Genomic DNA, 18390 nt, shown 5'->3' on the forward strand with positions numbered 1-18390 from the left:
TTGATGCAAAAATACTCAATAAAATACTGGCAAATCGAATCCAATAACATATCAGAAAAAAATCATCCACCATGATCAAGTAGGCTTCATCCCTGGTATGCAGGGTTGGTTCAACATACGAAAATCCATCAATGTAATCCACCATATAAACAAACTGAAAAAGAAAAACCACATGATCACCTTGCTAGATGCTGAAAAAGCCTTTGACAAAATCCAACACCCCTTCATGATAAAGGTCTTGGAGAGATCAGGGATAACAGGAACATACCTGAACATAATAAAAACAATATACAATAAACCAACAGCCAACATCAAACTAAATGGAGAGAAACTCAACGTGATTCCTCTAAAATCAGGAACAAGACAAGGCTGTCCACTCTCTCCATATCTCTTCAATATTGTCCTTGAACTTCTAGAGCAATAAGACAACAAAAGGAGATCAAGGGGATACAAATTAGAAAGGAAGAAGTCAAGCTTTCACTGTTTGCAGATGATATGATAGTTTACACAAGTGACCCGAAAAACTCAGGGAACTCCTACAACTGATAAACAAATTCAGCAAAGTGGCAGGATACAAGATTAACTCAAAAAATCAGTAGCCCTAACTATATACAGATGATAAGAGAGCCGAGAAAGAAATCAGAGAAACATCACCTTTACGATAGCCACAAACAACATAAAATATCTTGGGGTAACACTAACCAAGCAAGTGCTGTACAACCTATACAGCAAGGATTTTGAGTCTCTAAAGAAAGAAATTAAAGATACCAGAAAAATGGAAGGATCTCCCACGCTCTTGGATAGGTAGGATCAACATGGTAAAAATGGCAATCTTGCCAAAAGCAATCTACAGATTCAATGCAATCCCCATCAAAATACCGGCACAATTCTTCAAAGACCTTGAAAGAACAATACTCAACTTTGTGTGGAGAAACAAAAGACCCAAGATAAAGGAACTTCCGGAGGCATCACCATCCCTGACTTCAAGCTCTATTACAGAGCTATAGTCCTGAAAACAGCTTGGTATTGGCACAAAAATAGACAGGTAGACCAATGGAATCGAACTGAAAACCCTGATATTAACCCCACATACTTACGAACACCTGATTTTTGACAAAGAAGCTAGAGATATACAATGGATTAAGGAGAGCATCTTCAACAAATGGTGCTGGCATAACTGGATGCTGGCATGTAGAAGACTGAAGATAGATTCATGTCTATCACCATGTACAAAACTTAAGTCCAAATGGATCAAAGACTTCAACATAAATCCAGCCACACTGAACCTATTAGGAAGTGGGAAGTGCCCTTGAACAAATTGGTACAGGAGACCGCTTCCTGAACATTACACCTGTAGCACAGACACTGAAATAGACAATTAATAAATGGGACCTCCTGAAACTGAGAAGCTTCTGTAAGGCAAAGGACACAGTCAGCAAGACTAAATGGCAGCTCACAGAATGGAAAAAGATATTCACCAACCCCATATCCGACAGAGGGCTGATCTTCAAAATTTACAAAGAACTCAAGAAGCTAGTTTCCAAAACACCAAACAATCCAATTAAAAAGTGGACAATTCTCAATAGACAATTCTCAACAGAGGAATCTAAAATGGCTGAAAGACACATAAGAAAGTGTTCAACATCCTTAGCCATCAGGGAAATGCAAATCAAAACAACTCTGAGATACTATCTTTCTCCTGTCAGAATGGCTAAAACACCAATGATAACTTATGCTGGAGAGGATGTGGAGAAAGAGGAACACTCCTCCACTGCTGGTGGGAGTGCAAACTTGTACAGCCACTTTGGAAATCAGTATGGCGATTCTTCAGGAAAATGGAAATTAGTCTACCACAAGATCCAGCAATTCCACTCTTAGGCATATACCCAAAAGAAGCACAATCACACAACAAGGACATCTGTTCAACGATGTTCATAGCAGCATTATTTGTAATAGCCAGAACCTGGAAGCAACCTAGATGCCCCTCAACTGAAGAATGGATAGAGAAAATGTGGTACACATTTACACAATGGAATTCTACTCAGCAGAAAAAAACAATGGAATCTTGAAATTCGCAGGCAAATGGATGGAACTAGAAGAAACCATTCTGAGCAAAGTAACCCAGTCACAAAAAGACAAACATGGTATGCACTCACTCATATATGGATTTTACACATAGAGCAAAGGATTGCCAGCCAACAATCCAAACCACTAGAGAAGCTAGGCAACAAGGAGTACTCTGAGAGACATACATAGTCCCCTGTTGAGGGGAAAGGGATAAGATCTCCTGAGCAAATTGAGAGCATAGGGAAAGGGGAGAAGGAACTAGGAGAATGGGAAGGAGAGAAGAGGGGGGGTGAGGAGGACATAAGGGAGCAGGAAGGTTGTGTAGGGGGAAGAACAGAGGGGAGCAAAATAAGAGATAACATCAGAGAGGGAGCCAGTATAGGTTTAAAGAGAAATCTGGCACTAGGGAAATGTCCAGAGATCCACAAGGATGACCCCAACTAACAATCTAACCAATAGTAGAGAGGCTACCTTAAATGCCCTCCCCCACCCCCCGATAATGAGATTGATGACTAACTTATATGCCATTCTAGAACCTTCATCCAGCAGCTGGTGGAACTAGAAGCAGACAGCCACAGCTAAACACTAAACTGGAATCCAGGTGCAGAGGAGGAGTGATGAGCAAAGGGGTCAAAGACCACACTGGTGAAACCCACAGAAACAGCTGATCTGAACAGGGGGAGCTCTTGGTGCCCAGACTAATCACTGGGAAACCAGCATAGAACTGATCCAGACCCCATGAATGTGGGTGTCAGTGTGGAGGCCTCGGAAATCTATGGGGCCTCTTGTAGTAGATCAGTACTTATCCCTAGCATAGAAATGGACTTTGGGAGCCCATTTCACATAGAAGGATACTCCCTCAGCCTAGACATACAGGGGTGGGCCTAGGCCCTGCTCCAAAGGATTTGACAGACTCTGAGGACCCCCTATGGAAGGCCGCACCCTCCCAGGGGTGCAGAAAGGGTATGGGATAGGGAGTTAGTGGGGGGCAGGGGAGGAAGGGAAGGGAGAGGGAACTGGAATTGACATGTAAAACAAACTTGTTTCTAATATAAATTTAAAAATGGAGAAAAAAAGAGAAACTAGAACTGTGTTTCTTTGACTCTAAGAACTCACTCAAACTGCACAGAAGATCAGACAGCACCTGCTAGGGGTCCTTTTTTACTGGGTGCCTAGTAGAATCTTTTGCTGGCTTGAACTACTTTATGTTTTATGAAACCATTATTTTTATTATTAGGGAAAAATGCAGAAGAAATGGACAGAAAGAAAAAGTAGCACCACACACCACCACACTGTAACAGTTTTCAGGAGACATTTGGTGCCTACGCACCCAGTGCCACACAATTACACAAAGCTTTATTTTTCCTGCCTGCTCCTCCCACAGACACTCTAAAATTTAAGATCACAGTTGCAGAGATTGTACTATTGTAAATTTTCGAGATAATTGCTTGAGATAAATAGTGCTTCAGAATTAGGGAAATCAGGTAGATATACAAAGCACCTAAACTCACTCAAATCAGTGGTTTAACAGAATAAATAAGGAAAACACCGCCATATTTTAAAACAATACCAAAGTTAGCATAATTTTCACCCTTCTGCAATTAGGTGGACCGAAAAAAATATATATAAGCAGGCTAAAGATATACTTCAGTGACAATGTCTCAACATGCAAGAGGCTTTGTACTCAATCCCTAGAAAGATGGAGAAGGAATGACAAAGGGAAAGAAAAGGGTGATTAGCACCAACGTAAAGATTCTTTACTATCACAAAATTCAGAAACCAAAGCCTCCTATGCAGCAACGTGTGGTGGCTGAACCACCACCAAGTCTAATGGAACCTCCACTTGGTGTCTGCACCACGACTAAGTCCGAGTATCCAGCCAAAGACTGGAGATTTAGTTAAAAGCAGAGACGTCCGGCTGCTTGTGCCATGTGCATCTGTCCGACTTTATTCCAGGGGGAGAGCAGCCTTATATACACTTAACAGCACAGTGTCGAAACCCCAGGTGTCAGAGCTCGTGGAGAAGAGCTTGTGGGGCAAGGTGGGGGCTGAAGCCAGGACTAGAAAACAGGATGCACCTGTGGTTATTGGCTGACACGCAACTCACAGAGACCTCATGGAGGTTGGGACCCAACAGCAATGCTATTATTTTATTTAAGGAAGTAGTCCATTTTTGTGAGCCAAGTGGCTTTTGAGATGGATGAAACTCAAGATAAGCGTTGTCTACACAGCAAGTTCAAAGCCAGCCCAAGCTACATGTGATATTGCCTCAAAAACAAATTCACACCCAAAATGAAAATGCACATATTAAAGGGACGCTAACCCGTCGGAGCATGGCACATCCGGCTATGGCAAGGCCTTGCCCTTCTCCCATTCTCTCTGCCTTCCTAAAGTTAGTCACCGAGGTCTGGTCCCTTATTTGGCTACTTCCTCCCCCTGAGGCTAAGTACCAAGGTCCAGCTATCAAAGTATTCAAGTCCAGCAATCAAAGCCCCCTTTGGTTCACCTAGTTAACATGTCCAATTAAAACAAAACACTGCAGCCTAACACAGGTGTTCCCCTTTTATCTTTATAAACTGCCATTTGTCTACCTGCCATACCTGTCTCCCATCCACCCAGCAGCAGCCTTTTGTCCTTCCAGGGCAAATGTCCCTCTGCCTCTCCCTTGTCCTCTTATCTCTTGTCTTGGTCTCTCATTTCCAGCCCGCTATCCTTCCGGGACACATAAATATCCTTGTAGGAGAACTTGGTTTCAGGGTATCTTGTGCCAATCCCATGCCTTTCATTGTGGATCTCTGTGAGTTCAAGGCCAGCCTAGTCTACATAGTGAGTTCCAGGACAGCCAGGACTATACAGGTCTCTTCAAACAAACAAACAAACAAACAAAATCACACAAAACTTTGTTTCAAAAACAAAACTAAACAAACCCCCAACACTGCATCCCAATCTGTTTCATAAGACAGTGAGAATGAGGGAGTATGATGAGTGGTTTTAAGCAAATGACCTGCAAAGGCTGACTCAACTCTGCTCATGAACAGTGCTGAGATGCACAGCAGTCTCTCTTATTCAGGGTCTCCCCACTCAGCACTTCTCCTGTAGACAGTTGCAAATTGCTTTTGTGCATAAAACAAAAGAAAGAGAGTTCGGTATTGCTTGGTGTGCTAAGGTGAAATGTGAACTTTAGAAAGTGCCCTAAGTGGATGTCATAATGGGGGACAGCTGATTTCCTTCATGGAGCAGAAGAGGCTTAATAAGTCATATCCAGAAACAGACAGAATAAAGTATTATGTAACGGTTTTCTGGAGATTGAAACATTCCATCCTACAGGGACGCTCCTTAAGCAGGAAGGTAAACAATTTAAAGTAGCTTCAGGAAGTCCCTGAAACTGACCAAGTTCACTAAGTGTCTCCCTGCCAGAGTAAGCAATAAACGCTGAGCTTTCCCATCAGACAATGGAGCTGAGCTTCAAAGACGGCCAGACCAGCTGATTGGAAGATGCAAAAACATGCCCAGCTGCCTCTAAGAGGTGTAGACCAACTCAGGTACCTGGCAAGGCCACTCTCCAACTTGTGGAGATGTCTGTGGGCTGTGCGGTGAGCTCCAGGTTCTGGGCTTTGTCAACTGCCTGCCACCCATGTGTGTACTGTGCTGATGCAGCTGCCTTTGATTCATGTTGGCTCCCATATTCCTGTAAGTAACCCCAACAAATCTCACTGGCTAACCAAACTGGACTCTCACGGTTCTTGTTCCTCCAACTCCTAACCTCCAAATTCATGCTATTTTTTATACATAGTGTGTATGTGTGTATTGGGTTCCCTATCTGGGGTGAGCGGACATGTGTGCTGTGCCTCCCCAGGAAATGTTTGGTCACTACTAAAGGGTACATCAAAGTTCAGTAATACCAAGTCTCAATGTGCACTAGAGCTTCCATCCTGGGTGACAGAAGGATCAGGGCCCAGGGAGGCAACTCGAATGACAGCAAACATAGAAACAGCAATTAAGTACATATTCGGGTAGTAAAATAGTTGTTACTGGCAAAGCTAGCCTTTTCTCAATCTTGAAAAACTTAAAATTAGAAAACACCAGATGATTCTAAGTACAGTCGAAATAAGCTATTACTTATTATACATTTTCATTTTATTAGTGAAGAAACTGCTTTCTAACCGAACGTTTCTGAAAAAGCCTTACCAACCATAAACTATGTATAATTCAAAAGCTTACCAATACTTTACGGTATGTTAAGGGAAAAAAAAAATCTAGAAATGCATTCGTTTACTATACATAAATAATTTATTTACAGTGTCATAAATATAAACTTACCTGTTTTGGATCTGATTTCCTGTATATTTTATGTATTTTGTTTTTTCCATCAGTTTGGTGATTAATGTATCTATGATCACTTTTTGATTCTGAAAAGCTTCTTCTATAAATTGATATCTGAAGAAATAATAAGCAGATAACTTCATACAAATATCTATACAAAAAGTTCAAAAGTTTAAACAACAAAATCTAATATAAGGAGAGACTGTGGGGCTAGAGAGATGCTTCTGGTTAAGAGAACTTCTAGAGGCCCTGCAATCCCGAGGACCATCTTCTCTGTGGGCAACTGAACCCACGTGCACATAAGATACACACATGAATAAACGAGTCTAAAGGAAGAAAGACAATATAAAGGGTATTTAAAAAAATAGTGAATATGGGCTGGCAAGATGGCCCCAGTAGGTAAAGATGCTTACTGCCAAGTTTGCTTTTGATTCCTAGGACCCCTATGGCAGGAGGAGAGTTCCCACAGCTGTCCCCTGATACACACACACACACACACACACACACACACACACACACACACACAGTCTAAAAAAGGTAGGTTTTCCCATATGCTCAATTATTACTCAAGAAAGGAAGTCTTTAGATATCTTTATTTCAAGATACAGTAGTAAACACCCAACATTCATAGTTTTAGAGGCTTACACAGCATAGCTGACAGATGTAGCAAAAAGCACTCAAAGGTTTGCTAACAGTAACTATTTTGGAACTTCATAATCATGAAAGTTGCTGAGAATAAACATTTTCACCCAGTGGGTGGTGATGCAATTAATCCCAGCATTTGGGAGGTAGAGGCAGTAAGATCTCTGTGAGTTCAAGGACAACCTGATCTACAAAGTGAGTTCCAGGGCAGCCAGGACTGTTTACACAGAGAAACTCTGCGTCAAAAAAACCCAACCATCCAAGCAACCAACCAAAAAAACACTTTCAAGATCATTTCAAAAGAGTAAACAGCTGTGTTGTACAAGCCAAAAAATTACCTTTGGTGAAGGCGCTTGCTGTGCAAGCCTCACAACCAGAGTTGGAGCCCCAGAACCCAGGTGAAAGGAGGGAACTGACACCCAACAAAGCAGCACAGGTGAGCCTGCACACACACACACACACACACACACACACACACACACACACACACACACACACACACAGAGTGGCACATGCAAGCTGGCACTCACAAACAGACATACTTAGTTGTGTGCCATGTTGGCACACAACTAAGGAAGATCTCTGTGAGTTTGAGACTAGCCTGGTTACATAGTTCTAGATCAGACAGGGCTATAGAGTAAGATTCCACATAAATAACAATAAAAAAACATCAAACAAAACAAAAACAAAAGCCCCACGAAAGCAAAGTCTTCTCATTTTGTCACAGTAGCAACTAATACTTTGTTATTTTACAAACAGCACGGTAAGCCAGTGACTCTCAATATAAACTGACTTTGGCCTATAGGACATTTAGCAATGTCTTAGGGATATTCTTAAATTATTTTTGAGCTTTCATTTATGGGGGCAGAGGCATACAGGGGTAAAACTAATGTGAGAGCCAAAGTTACATTTTAAGTTTTAATTACTATGCCTAAGAGATGCATGAAACAAAAATATCCCATGATCCGAAAACCCCTTGCCTAAGGACAAATCATTCCTGAAATGCTGGAGGCTATTGCTTTTGGGAAATGACAAGCTACATATTTTTCACTCCCCTAAACAACTTTGTTTGACTCATCTGCACTGGATGTGCTTGATCCCATGTGGGCAGGGTGTTCACAGGCAGGAAAATGTTAGGGTGTATGCTTGCCCCTGACAGGACCTGATGGGAAATAAGTTGATATAAACTGTGATTCGGGGCCATTTCCCAGGAATCTGAGTTTGGACCTGGCCTGAGCCCATCCATCTGGCCAGTATTTAATTAAAGCTTACTCCAAATTTGGCTTTGAACTGGAGTAGTGCTTATTCTTGACTGATGGGAATAACACTAGCACCTAAGTGGTAAGAGATCAGGCTGCTACTATCCACCATATCATGTGTCGCATTCAACGTACTGTCTGGACCAAAATATAAGGAAAACTGAAATCGAGAAACCCCTATGTAAGCCAGCTTGCCACTGGCCAAACGAAACACATGGATTGCCATTCCGCTGGAGCAGCAGTCAGTCCACAGGCAATGTAAAAGGTGTGCTGCCCATCGGAATACAACAAATGATGCTGGTACCTATGCTCTTTGTGTTCTAGCAACTGGCAGTCCCGACATGTCAATTTGTCACATGTTTCACAGTAAAGTTTCAACTGTTCCTTTTTATGGAATGGACAGAACACTGGTCGCTGACTGGTCACACCAACTGCCTCTGCAAAAACAAGAGATAGCAATGGAACAGGAAATCATTAGATAGTTAGTCCATTTCTACTCAAGTCCACAGACATAAAAGACCCACATTTCTTTCATCCTATGTAGTCAGCCACCACTGCATTACAGATTTTGAAATAAATATTCTCAAGGCTGGTGACTAAAGGTATCTGCCTCCAAGCCCGATGAACTAAATTCAATCCCCAGGACCCATGTGGCAGAAGGAGAGAACCAACTATCCCACAAGGGGCCTACACACCTACTCACATGGAATAAATTGTAAAAAATAAAAAACTTCACAAAATCCCTTTCAAGACTCTTAAGGAAAACAGATTAAGACTTTTTACTTTAAGGAGTAATTTAAATGATTAGATATGTAATGAAAAATGTTTATTGAATTACAAAGTCTTTAGTCCCTTTGAGTATGAACTAACCAAATGTTTTCTATCCTAACTATGAGGCAGGAGGATCAAATATATGTGTAGACTTGGACTCAGTAGCCAAGAGCAGTGGATGCTCTTCCAGAGGACCTGGGTTCCATCCCAGGAACCACGTGGCACCTCACAACCCTCTGTTAACTCCAGCTCCACAAGTACCAGGCACTAAATTGGTAATGCACAGACACACGTGCCGGCAAAACACCCACACACATAATAAAATAATTCCTAAAAAGTTGTGGACTGGCCTGGGCTGGTCTATAAACTGGCTCTCATGAATAGGGCCATAGTTGAGTATGCATCTCTGTTGTATACTGATGTAGTTCTTCTTCATAAGATAGCTGTGCTCTTAGCTTGTGAACGCCCTCTAGAGCTTTATATAAGCTAAGCAAATATTTTACCACTGAGCTACACCCACCAGCTATTTTCAGTTTTGTGAGGACTGCACGAATTTATCTTCCCATCAACACTATAAGGGCTCTTTTCTCCTTGAATCCTTGTTAGATTTTTTATTATTATTACAGCCATTCTGACTTCGGTGAGATAAAATATAAATGTAGTTTCATTTGCATATTCCTGATGGCTTAGGCAACTGAACATTTCCTTAGACAGTTATTGTCCACATTTCTTTATTGACTGGACTATTTCAGGGGTGTATTTTGATGTCTAATTTTTTTTACTTCCTATATTCTAAACTTTTATGTATGCTCACATATGTTTAGGTGCACATATGTGTAGTGCATGTGCACACATGTGAACATGTGTATATAGAGACAGGAGATAAACCTCAGGTGTCGTTCCTCTGGAGCCACCTAACTGTTTTGAGATGGAGCGTCTCATTAGGACCTACAGCTGTCTAGTAAGCTAGGCTGCCTGGCCAATAAGCCTCAGGAGCCAGCATGTGTCTGTGTCCTCCACTCCAGATAATATTAGTGAGAGGACTCAGTTCCTTGTCCTTGTCCAGCAAGTGCTTTACTCATCGAACCAACTCCTCAGCTCTTGTTTATAGTCTAGGTCTTAATCCTCTGTTGATTAAGAGCTATAGCCTTTTTACTTTTGTGTTTACTTTGCTGGACAGAAATCTTCTAGTTTCATAAAATCCCATTTGTCAATTCTTGTTATTATTTCTTGGCCTATGTGGTCTCTTTCAGGAGCTGGAAAGATGACTCAGTAGTCAAGAACACTGGCTGCTCTTCCAGAAGACCCAGGACCCCCATCAGCAGCTCAAAGCTGCCTGTTGACTTTAGTTTCAGTTCAGACATTATCTTCTGACCTCTACAGGTACTGCATGAGTGTGGTACAGATACACACATGCACGCACGCAAGCACATATTCACAATAAACAAATCGTTTTTTATTTAATTAGGATGACGTTTATATTTGTGATCCTGGGAATTGAACTCAAGGCCTGGTGCATGCTAGATAAGCACTCTACCACTGAGCTATATTCCCAGCTCTATCAACAAATCTCTATTTAAACAGTCCTTTCTCAAAAAGTACATGCATAAACCTGTATTTTTCAGGTAGGAACATAGTTTTTATGGCTTCTATTAAAGAAAAAGTTTTCCCACTCTCATAGGGAAACTTTATTGAATTTAAATATTAGAGATATCTAAAACATTTATATGATTTTAAATTCTTAGAAAAACCTTAGGAGTAGCCAGAAAGGAGATTGAGTTAATAGATTTACATTATCTTACCATGAGTTAATGAAAAGCTGATAATAAAACCTAAGAACTGGGAAATTTTCCTTCTTTCTTTTTTAGAATTCTTGCAAGGGTTAGGGATACAACCCTGTTGGCAGTATCTGACTGGCACACATGAACCCTTGTGTTCAATCCCTGTCACTTTATAAGCAGGGCATGTTGGCTCAGGCCTGTAACCCCAGAACACAGAGGGAAAGGCAGGAGGATCAGAAGCTCCAGGGAATGCTTCTTCACTACAATCAATTCTTGGGTTCACAATAATCACACTGTACAGCAATTTACATTCAGTAATACATCATAGTCATTCATACAAGTACCAAAGCAGAAAGCAAGTAAAAGAATCCAAAACACTATAAGCGCAGAGTATTTGAAAATGAACTGAAACAGTGCTAAGCTATAATTCAAACACTTATCCTAAAACACGTCAAGTGCATAGTTCACCTGACCCAGTGATCACTGTTTTGGGGGGGGGGGGACACACACAGGTTTCTGTCTATTACGTAGCTTTGGCTGTCCTGGCACTTGCTATGCAGATTATTAGGCTGCCTCTGCCTCCTGAGTGTTGGGATTGAAGGTGTGCATCACCATACCCACGTCTAGTAGTAGAAATTTAAAATAAAATTAAGGGAATTGAAAAGAAACGCAAGGTTGATGAACTAAAAGGTATAAATAACTGGGTAAATATACTCAAAGAGCTATTTCTATAAATAAAAATAAAGCCAAATCTACCATGTTAAAAGAAATGGTTAAAAAAAGTAAAACAATGAAAAAAGAAAAATAACCATAGAAAAATTTGGTAGTTGTTACGGTTCAAATGTGAAATGTTCCCTCTGTCCCCAAAAGCTCTTGTTTTGAAGGTCTGGTCCTCAGCTGAAAGGACTGGATTATGAAATTCTGCAACCTAGACTCCGGGACTGATCACTCTACTTCTTCCTCCCAAGTGCTGGGAGAATAGGCACATGCTACCAAACCTTCCTCATGTAAACAAGTTCAAATGACTTTGTAAGTCAAGACAGGGACCTTTGCTTCATTTTAAGTACTCATCTCTAACCACACTGTACAATTTTTGTTGCTCAAAATTATTGTTTCTTTAATTATCAATTCAACAATCCCACTAATCACTCTTCCTTTCTAACCTTCTTAGTTTATTAACCTGACTATATTACTAATCCCTTGTCAGTTACAGCCAAACTACTAATCAAAACTTTATTCCTCTTATCCAGTTAAAATCCTCACCACTTCAACATGCCACTATTTGAATCTTGTATACTATTACATTTCTCTAAGATCTGTCTAGCTACCTCAACCCTATACATGTCCAATTTTCTATGCTAACATTCAGATTGCCAAGACCTGATGGAGGAAGATTTATGGTACTTACCTCATGCAACTCTTCAGATTCTACAGCTATTTCAACTGGAGTTATTTGGCCTCCAACCTAAATCCTAGAATCTGAGGTTGGGACTCTTGGTAAATATTCTAACAGAATTCAATAGGCCCAACTATGGTTATTTATTTACTTACATTCTTTATTATATACTCCTATAGTACAGGAGGCATCTTTCATTTTCATTTCTAGTAAATAGCAAAATTTAGAATATAAAGGAGGCACACACACATACTGGTGGCTCGAAAACAAAAGAATAATAATATGTATGAGTTCTTAAAACATTATATGCTGTGGGGCTGGAGAGCTGGTTCATTGGTTGTGATAGAGCAGCCTGACTCCATGTTAAGGATGGAAGCCACTTTGTTATAAGGTCAGAACAAGTTCACTTTTGTTTGCTGCAAAATACAAGTAGACCATGCTTTACCCCTGTTTCTGTAACCTGATGTGCTCCCCACTCTATGGAGTTTGACTCTCACCTTAAACGTTCTCTGATTAGATAGATGTTCTGTCAAATAATTTTGAAATGTCCAGCCAAGTTCCTCAGAACCAATTTTCCTCTGAAAATCTCCCAACACTTGAAAACCCCCAGAGTCTTATAGTTTCTTGGGCTATATAACCCTACCTTCTCCTGTGTTTAGGGCTACTTTCTCAAACTCCACTTCAGAAAGATAGCCCTGTTGGCCAGAAAATAAAGCTTACATAATTTGCCAAAGAATTTGGATAATGGTCTTCACTCTCATTCAGTGGGATTAACAAAAGCAAAGGGTTTTGTTTTGATTGTTTTCTTTCCTTCCTTTCTTTCTGATCATACCAAATTGAATTAACAGAAGCAGGAGAGCTGGGGATATGAATTAAGGCAAAATTCAATAATATAATTCATACTTATCAGCACCTCATAGTACAATTAGAATGCTGACTTCTTTGTATCTAAAACATTTTAAAGTACATGTAATGTTTATAGCAGTGCTAAAATACATCAGGGTAGGAAATGTAAAAACACAGTTTCAGAGAGAGAAAAAGAGAAGGGCAAACCCTGATTCATTACCTGGCGACACTTCTTCTTTCTGCCTGACGGTGTGGTCTTTTGTGAACTTCACCCTCTGGTGAGCTCTAATACATGTTTTGCAGAGCCATTCAACACACTCTACACAAAACCCATTGGCTTCTGCGTTGTCTTCACAGCTTGTACATACCTAGTAATAAAAGAATCTGGTCACAAATTGTTGAAAAATATTAAAAATAACATACCCACCAAATAGACTATTAGTTTTCTTATACCATTCTATGTTTAAATTGATAGCATGCATTAAACTATAAGCATATAAAATGAAGTTATTATGTAGAGGAATTGTCTTTGTGGATAAGGTCTCACTATGTATCCCTGGCTAGCAATGAAAATATTATATAGAGACACTGTCCTTGTGGATAAGGTCTCACTATGTATCCCTGGCTAGCCTGGGACTCACTCTTTAGACGAGGCTGGCCTTCCACTCATCACCTGACGCCCACTGTCTCTGCCTCCTGAGATCTAGGATTAAATTAAAGGTGTGCAACAGCAGACTAGACAAAGATTGTTTAAATACATTTTCTCCTTAGCTTTTAGACTGATATACTAGACACTAGGCAAATGACACATGTAAGAATCACTTCAAGGGAAACGCCATCCATCTCTCCAGCTCTGGATCTGGGTCATGTTTTATCACAGCAACAGAGTGCGTACTGCAACAGACTGTATCCTTGGACTATGATCCAAAATAAACCCTGTTCTCCTTAAATTGCTTCTGTTGGGGAATTTCATCAAAACAATTCAAGAAACTCATTCAGGAGAAGTAGTGTCAGAGGGAAGCCTGAGCCTCAGACCCAGGAGCAAGTGTCAGAGAGAGGCCCAACCCTCAGGCTAGGGAGCAGGGAGCCACCAGTGGGTGAGAGAACAGCAGCCATTTCCAGCAGTGGCTTCCAGAAGCTATTCCAAGGTCATCTCGGAAACAGCACCTTGTGTCTCAGCCAGAATCCACTGCCCAAGATAAATCACTGCTACAGCCACCACTGGACCCTCAGCCCCACCTACACCCAGAGGAGCAATCACCAGAGACATGGCCCTGCCTCCAATGTGAGGAGCATACAATGGAGATGTAACCCCCATCTGCACCTCAGGGGGAACCACCTGAGCCTTGGTCCACTTCCACCAGGAGGAGTGATCACCAGAGGCCCTGATCTGCTTGCACCTGGAGGAGCAGTCAGTGGACCCACAGCCCCCACTGGAGAAAGAGACCCCGGAAGCACAAGCTCCACCTATACTGATTAGAGGACAAGATTGGTAGACAACAAAGTAAGAACACACCCAACATTATAAAGAGCAATTGGGCAGCACTAGAAACGAGTGGCGCGACAACACCACGACCTAAACATCCCAATGCAGATGAAGGAGGAGAAAAAGACCGTAAGAATAACCCCCTCAATTCCATGAGGATGACTGAGACCCTTAAAGAGGAAATGAAAAATTCCCTTAAAGAAATGGAGGAAAAAAGAAATGGAGGAAAACAAAAAAATTAGAAGAAATCTACAAAGCCCTTAAAGAAAAACAAGAAGAAGCAATTAAACAAATGAAGGAAATGATTCAAAACTTGAAATCTGAAATAGAGGGAATAAACACAAGCTGAAGGGATCTAACTCTAACGCACAAACTGACTTAGTGGAGCCCATTCTATATGGAAAGAGACATGATCTTGCTCAGCCTAGTCACAGGGGTGGGGGTGGGAGGGCCTTGGTCCTGCCTCAATGAAATGATGGGACAGACTTAGTAGACTTCCTAGGGGAGGCCTCACCCTCTCTGAGGAGCAATGGGAGGGGAGGAGGGAAGTGGGAGGAGCAGGAGGAGAGGAAAAAGGGGAACTAGGATTGGAATGTAAAAAATAAAATAAAGTAATAAACTAAAATTATACTAATACAGAAAGAAAAAAAGAAGCACTACAAGTGATTGGAGAGATGGCTCCAGTGTTACAAGTGCATGTTGTTCTTACAGAGGATCTGTGTTTGATTCCCAGCACCCACATGATTGCTTATAACCATCTGTAACTCCAGTGTCAGGAGATCTGACATTCTCTTCTCACTTCTGTGGGCACCAGGAATATACGCGGCGTACATATATACATACATGCATTCAAACATACAAACACTCATAAACACAAAATAAATAAAACAAAAATAAATGTAAAAAGATTTAAGAATTGGAGAGATGGCTCAGCAGCTCTGAGCAGTTGTAGACAACACTGGGTTCAGTTCCTGGCACCCAAACGGCAGCTCACAACTATCTGTAACCCCAGTTACAGTGAATCCAACGCTCTCTTCTGGCCTCTGAGGGCACCAGACATGCTTGTGGTACATAGGCACATACATGTGTAGGCAAAACAGGTCTATAGAGCGAGTTCCAGGATAGGCTCCAAAGCTAGAGAAATCCTGTCTCAAAAGCAAACAAACAAACAAAACCAAAAAAGAAGTGCCAAATAAAAGGAATTATACCAAAAGTTGTCAGTGCTTATGATGGAGACATAGGATATTATGTAGTTACAGCTTTTTCCAAATAACTAAAAAGACTTTCTACACCAAGCTATGGAAGCTAATAGATGGAAAGCCTTCTAGTCAAAACTTCAAGAAGAGAGTAGCTGGTTTAGCGAACCGGAAGGAAGGAAGGAAGGAAGGAAGGAAGGAAGGAAGGAAGGAAGGAAGGAAGGAAGGAAGCAAGCAAGCAAACAAGCAAGCAGGAATCAGGGAGAGTTTGACAAGAGAAGGGGCTGGTGGCAAGGCGGGCAGGCAGGCAGGGGTCACGTGACCATGGTAGTCGTTGGCAGAAGGAAGATTAAATAAGAAAGGCATGGATAGACTTCTATTTTTAAAATCAACATTACTGCAATGCAAAGAACAGATAGAAAAGTGCAAACCATTCTCACATAAGTTAGTCTGTATGAGGGTTAGAAGAAGTGAAGATGAGAACAGAAAGGAAAATTCGGGAAGCAAAGGAGGGGAGGTTTAGGAGGGCAAGTAAGTTTGGAGAGTGCCCTGGGTATGGGAGGTGAAGAGGAAAGTATCGGGTGCGTGCGTGCGTGCGTGCGTGTAGTGGCACAATAATGGTGTAGACAGTGGCAGAGTGTCTTTGTAGTTGCAAACAAAAATGCACATAATTCAGAAGCTGCCAAATTCCATGCCAAATTCCAAGTATGCCAGAACCAAACACCTGCCTTTTCTTAGGGCTCTCCACTTCCCTCTTCTCACACTGTCGCTGAGTGCTCAGCAGTGCTGGTCATCGCTTCTACAATCTGCCAACCCTCTTTGCCTTTTCAATGCCACTTTGGATCCCACCCGTCTCTTCTCTTCCTGACTTTGTGGGGGTTCTACTACATCTAGGGATATCTTTAAGTTCAACTATTGTGTCTATAAGGATGCCATGTAAATTTCTAATCTTCCACTGCAGGCTACAAAAAGGAATGAGGAATGGCTAATATGCACGGCTCCAGATCTCTAGTAAATGAAACAAAATATAAAATGCAAAATAGGGAGAAGATGCAGTTAGACCTGCCATCCTGGGAGGGAAGCAAGAGAACTGTGAGTTCAAGGCCACCCTGGGCTGCATGGCAAGAGCCTACTGAAAAAAACAAACAAAGAAACAAACTCCAGCAAGGTATGGGGTAAGTGCCACCCCCGAGAGGCCTAGAAACTCATAGTCTCCAAAATCAGTTTCTATATTTTTACTCTTAGAGCAAGCCATTGAGTCCAGGGTCTCCTGCATGCTACACACTACACCTGAGGTAAACCCATAGTTAATTTCATTATTTAAAGCTGGTTTCACAAGGAGAAAGTTTATCCCCTGCAGCAAACCCAATTTTGTCTTTGGGGAACAATGTGGATACTGTTAAAACAACAGAATTTTAATTAGTGTTAACTAAGTTCTTTTATAAGTATAATGAACCCTAAATTCCTATAGTTACATCTCAGGAATAAAAAGTTGAAAATGAAAAGGGGAAACACAGAAACCAGTCACACATAAAAAAGAATTCCCAACAGACAAAATTAATTTTTTTCCTAACTAGAACTAGAACTAGATTTAGTTCTTTCCTGGACGTTACAAATGAAAGGAGCCATCTAGAAGACACCAATGAGTCAGAACTCAACGTGTACACTAATTTACTAGACCAGGCACATACAAGGGAATCCACCTTAACAGGGCTATCCCACGCTAGAACACCACACTCTCTCTCTAGGGATAACCTATCTACATTTAAGCTTAAATGAGTGAAAAAGAAAGAAAAGATATTGTTGCAATTCAGCACCTTGGACAATGCTACTAACGAGGCTTTCAAGCAACACCATGAATACAAGATTTTCTTAAACATATAAACCTCAGAGTATGAGAGATAGCTAAGCATATAGAGCTATTTCCTGACCAATGGTGCAAGCCTGATGGCCTAAAATAGAGTCCTAGAGTACGAATAAAAATGGAAGGAAAAGCCGGGTGTGGCAGCACACACCTTTAATCCCAGCACTCAGGAGGCAGGAGGATCTCTGTGAGTTCGAGGCCAGCTTGGTCTTTTTAAAAAGCAAGTTCCAGGACAGCCAAGGTTGTTACACAGAAAAACCCTGTCTTGAAAAACCTAAATGGGAGATAGATGATAGATTGATAGGTGGATGGATAGGAAGGAAGCAAGCATAAGATAAAATGAAGGAGAAAAGGCAAACTTCACAAAGATGTCCTCTGATTTTATAGCTACCAAGTGTGCACAGACATATGCACACACTAAAAATGATTTTTCTAATGTAGAAATCTTACTGATGAAAAATATAATGTATTTTATTTGATCAATAGTACAGTTTTAAAAAGGAGGCTGGGGCTAGAGAGTTAGCTCACTGGTTGAAAACACATTTGCAGCTCTTGCATAGGACCTGGGTTAGGGTCCCCATACTCTCAAGAGGTTGGCTATTGTCTTTAACCCAAGTTCCAGGGGATGAGATGTCCTCTTTTGGCCTCCACAGGCACTGAACACATGTAGTATGCCTAATGGAATGCAGGCAAAACACCAATACACAGAAACACAAATCTTTTTAAAAAGAATAATAAAGTAACAATTTCAACACCCAG

The 18390-nt window shown here is 41.2% G+C and overlaps 1 protein-coding gene across 1 annotated transcript in view; it reads right to left on the reverse strand.

The window, feature by feature from the left end:
- The window catches only part of Trim24 (tripartite motif containing 24), a 96609-nt gene that overhangs the window by 36748 nt on the left and 41471 nt on the right, over positions 1-18390 (reverse strand). The window contains 3 exon segments of the mRNA XM_027391468.2: positions 6388-6504; positions 8596-8728; positions 13306-13453. Of these exon segments, the coding sequence (XP_027247269.1) occupies positions 6388-6504; positions 8596-8728; positions 13306-13453 (398 nt within the window).

This window comes from Cricetulus griseus (genome assembly GCF_003668045.3).
Source record: "Cricetulus griseus strain 17A/GY chromosome 1 unlocalized genomic scaffold, alternate assembly CriGri-PICRH-1.0 chr1_0, whole genome shotgun sequence".
NCBI classification, from domain to species: Eukaryota; Metazoa; Chordata; class Mammalia; order Rodentia; family Cricetidae; genus Cricetulus; species Cricetulus griseus.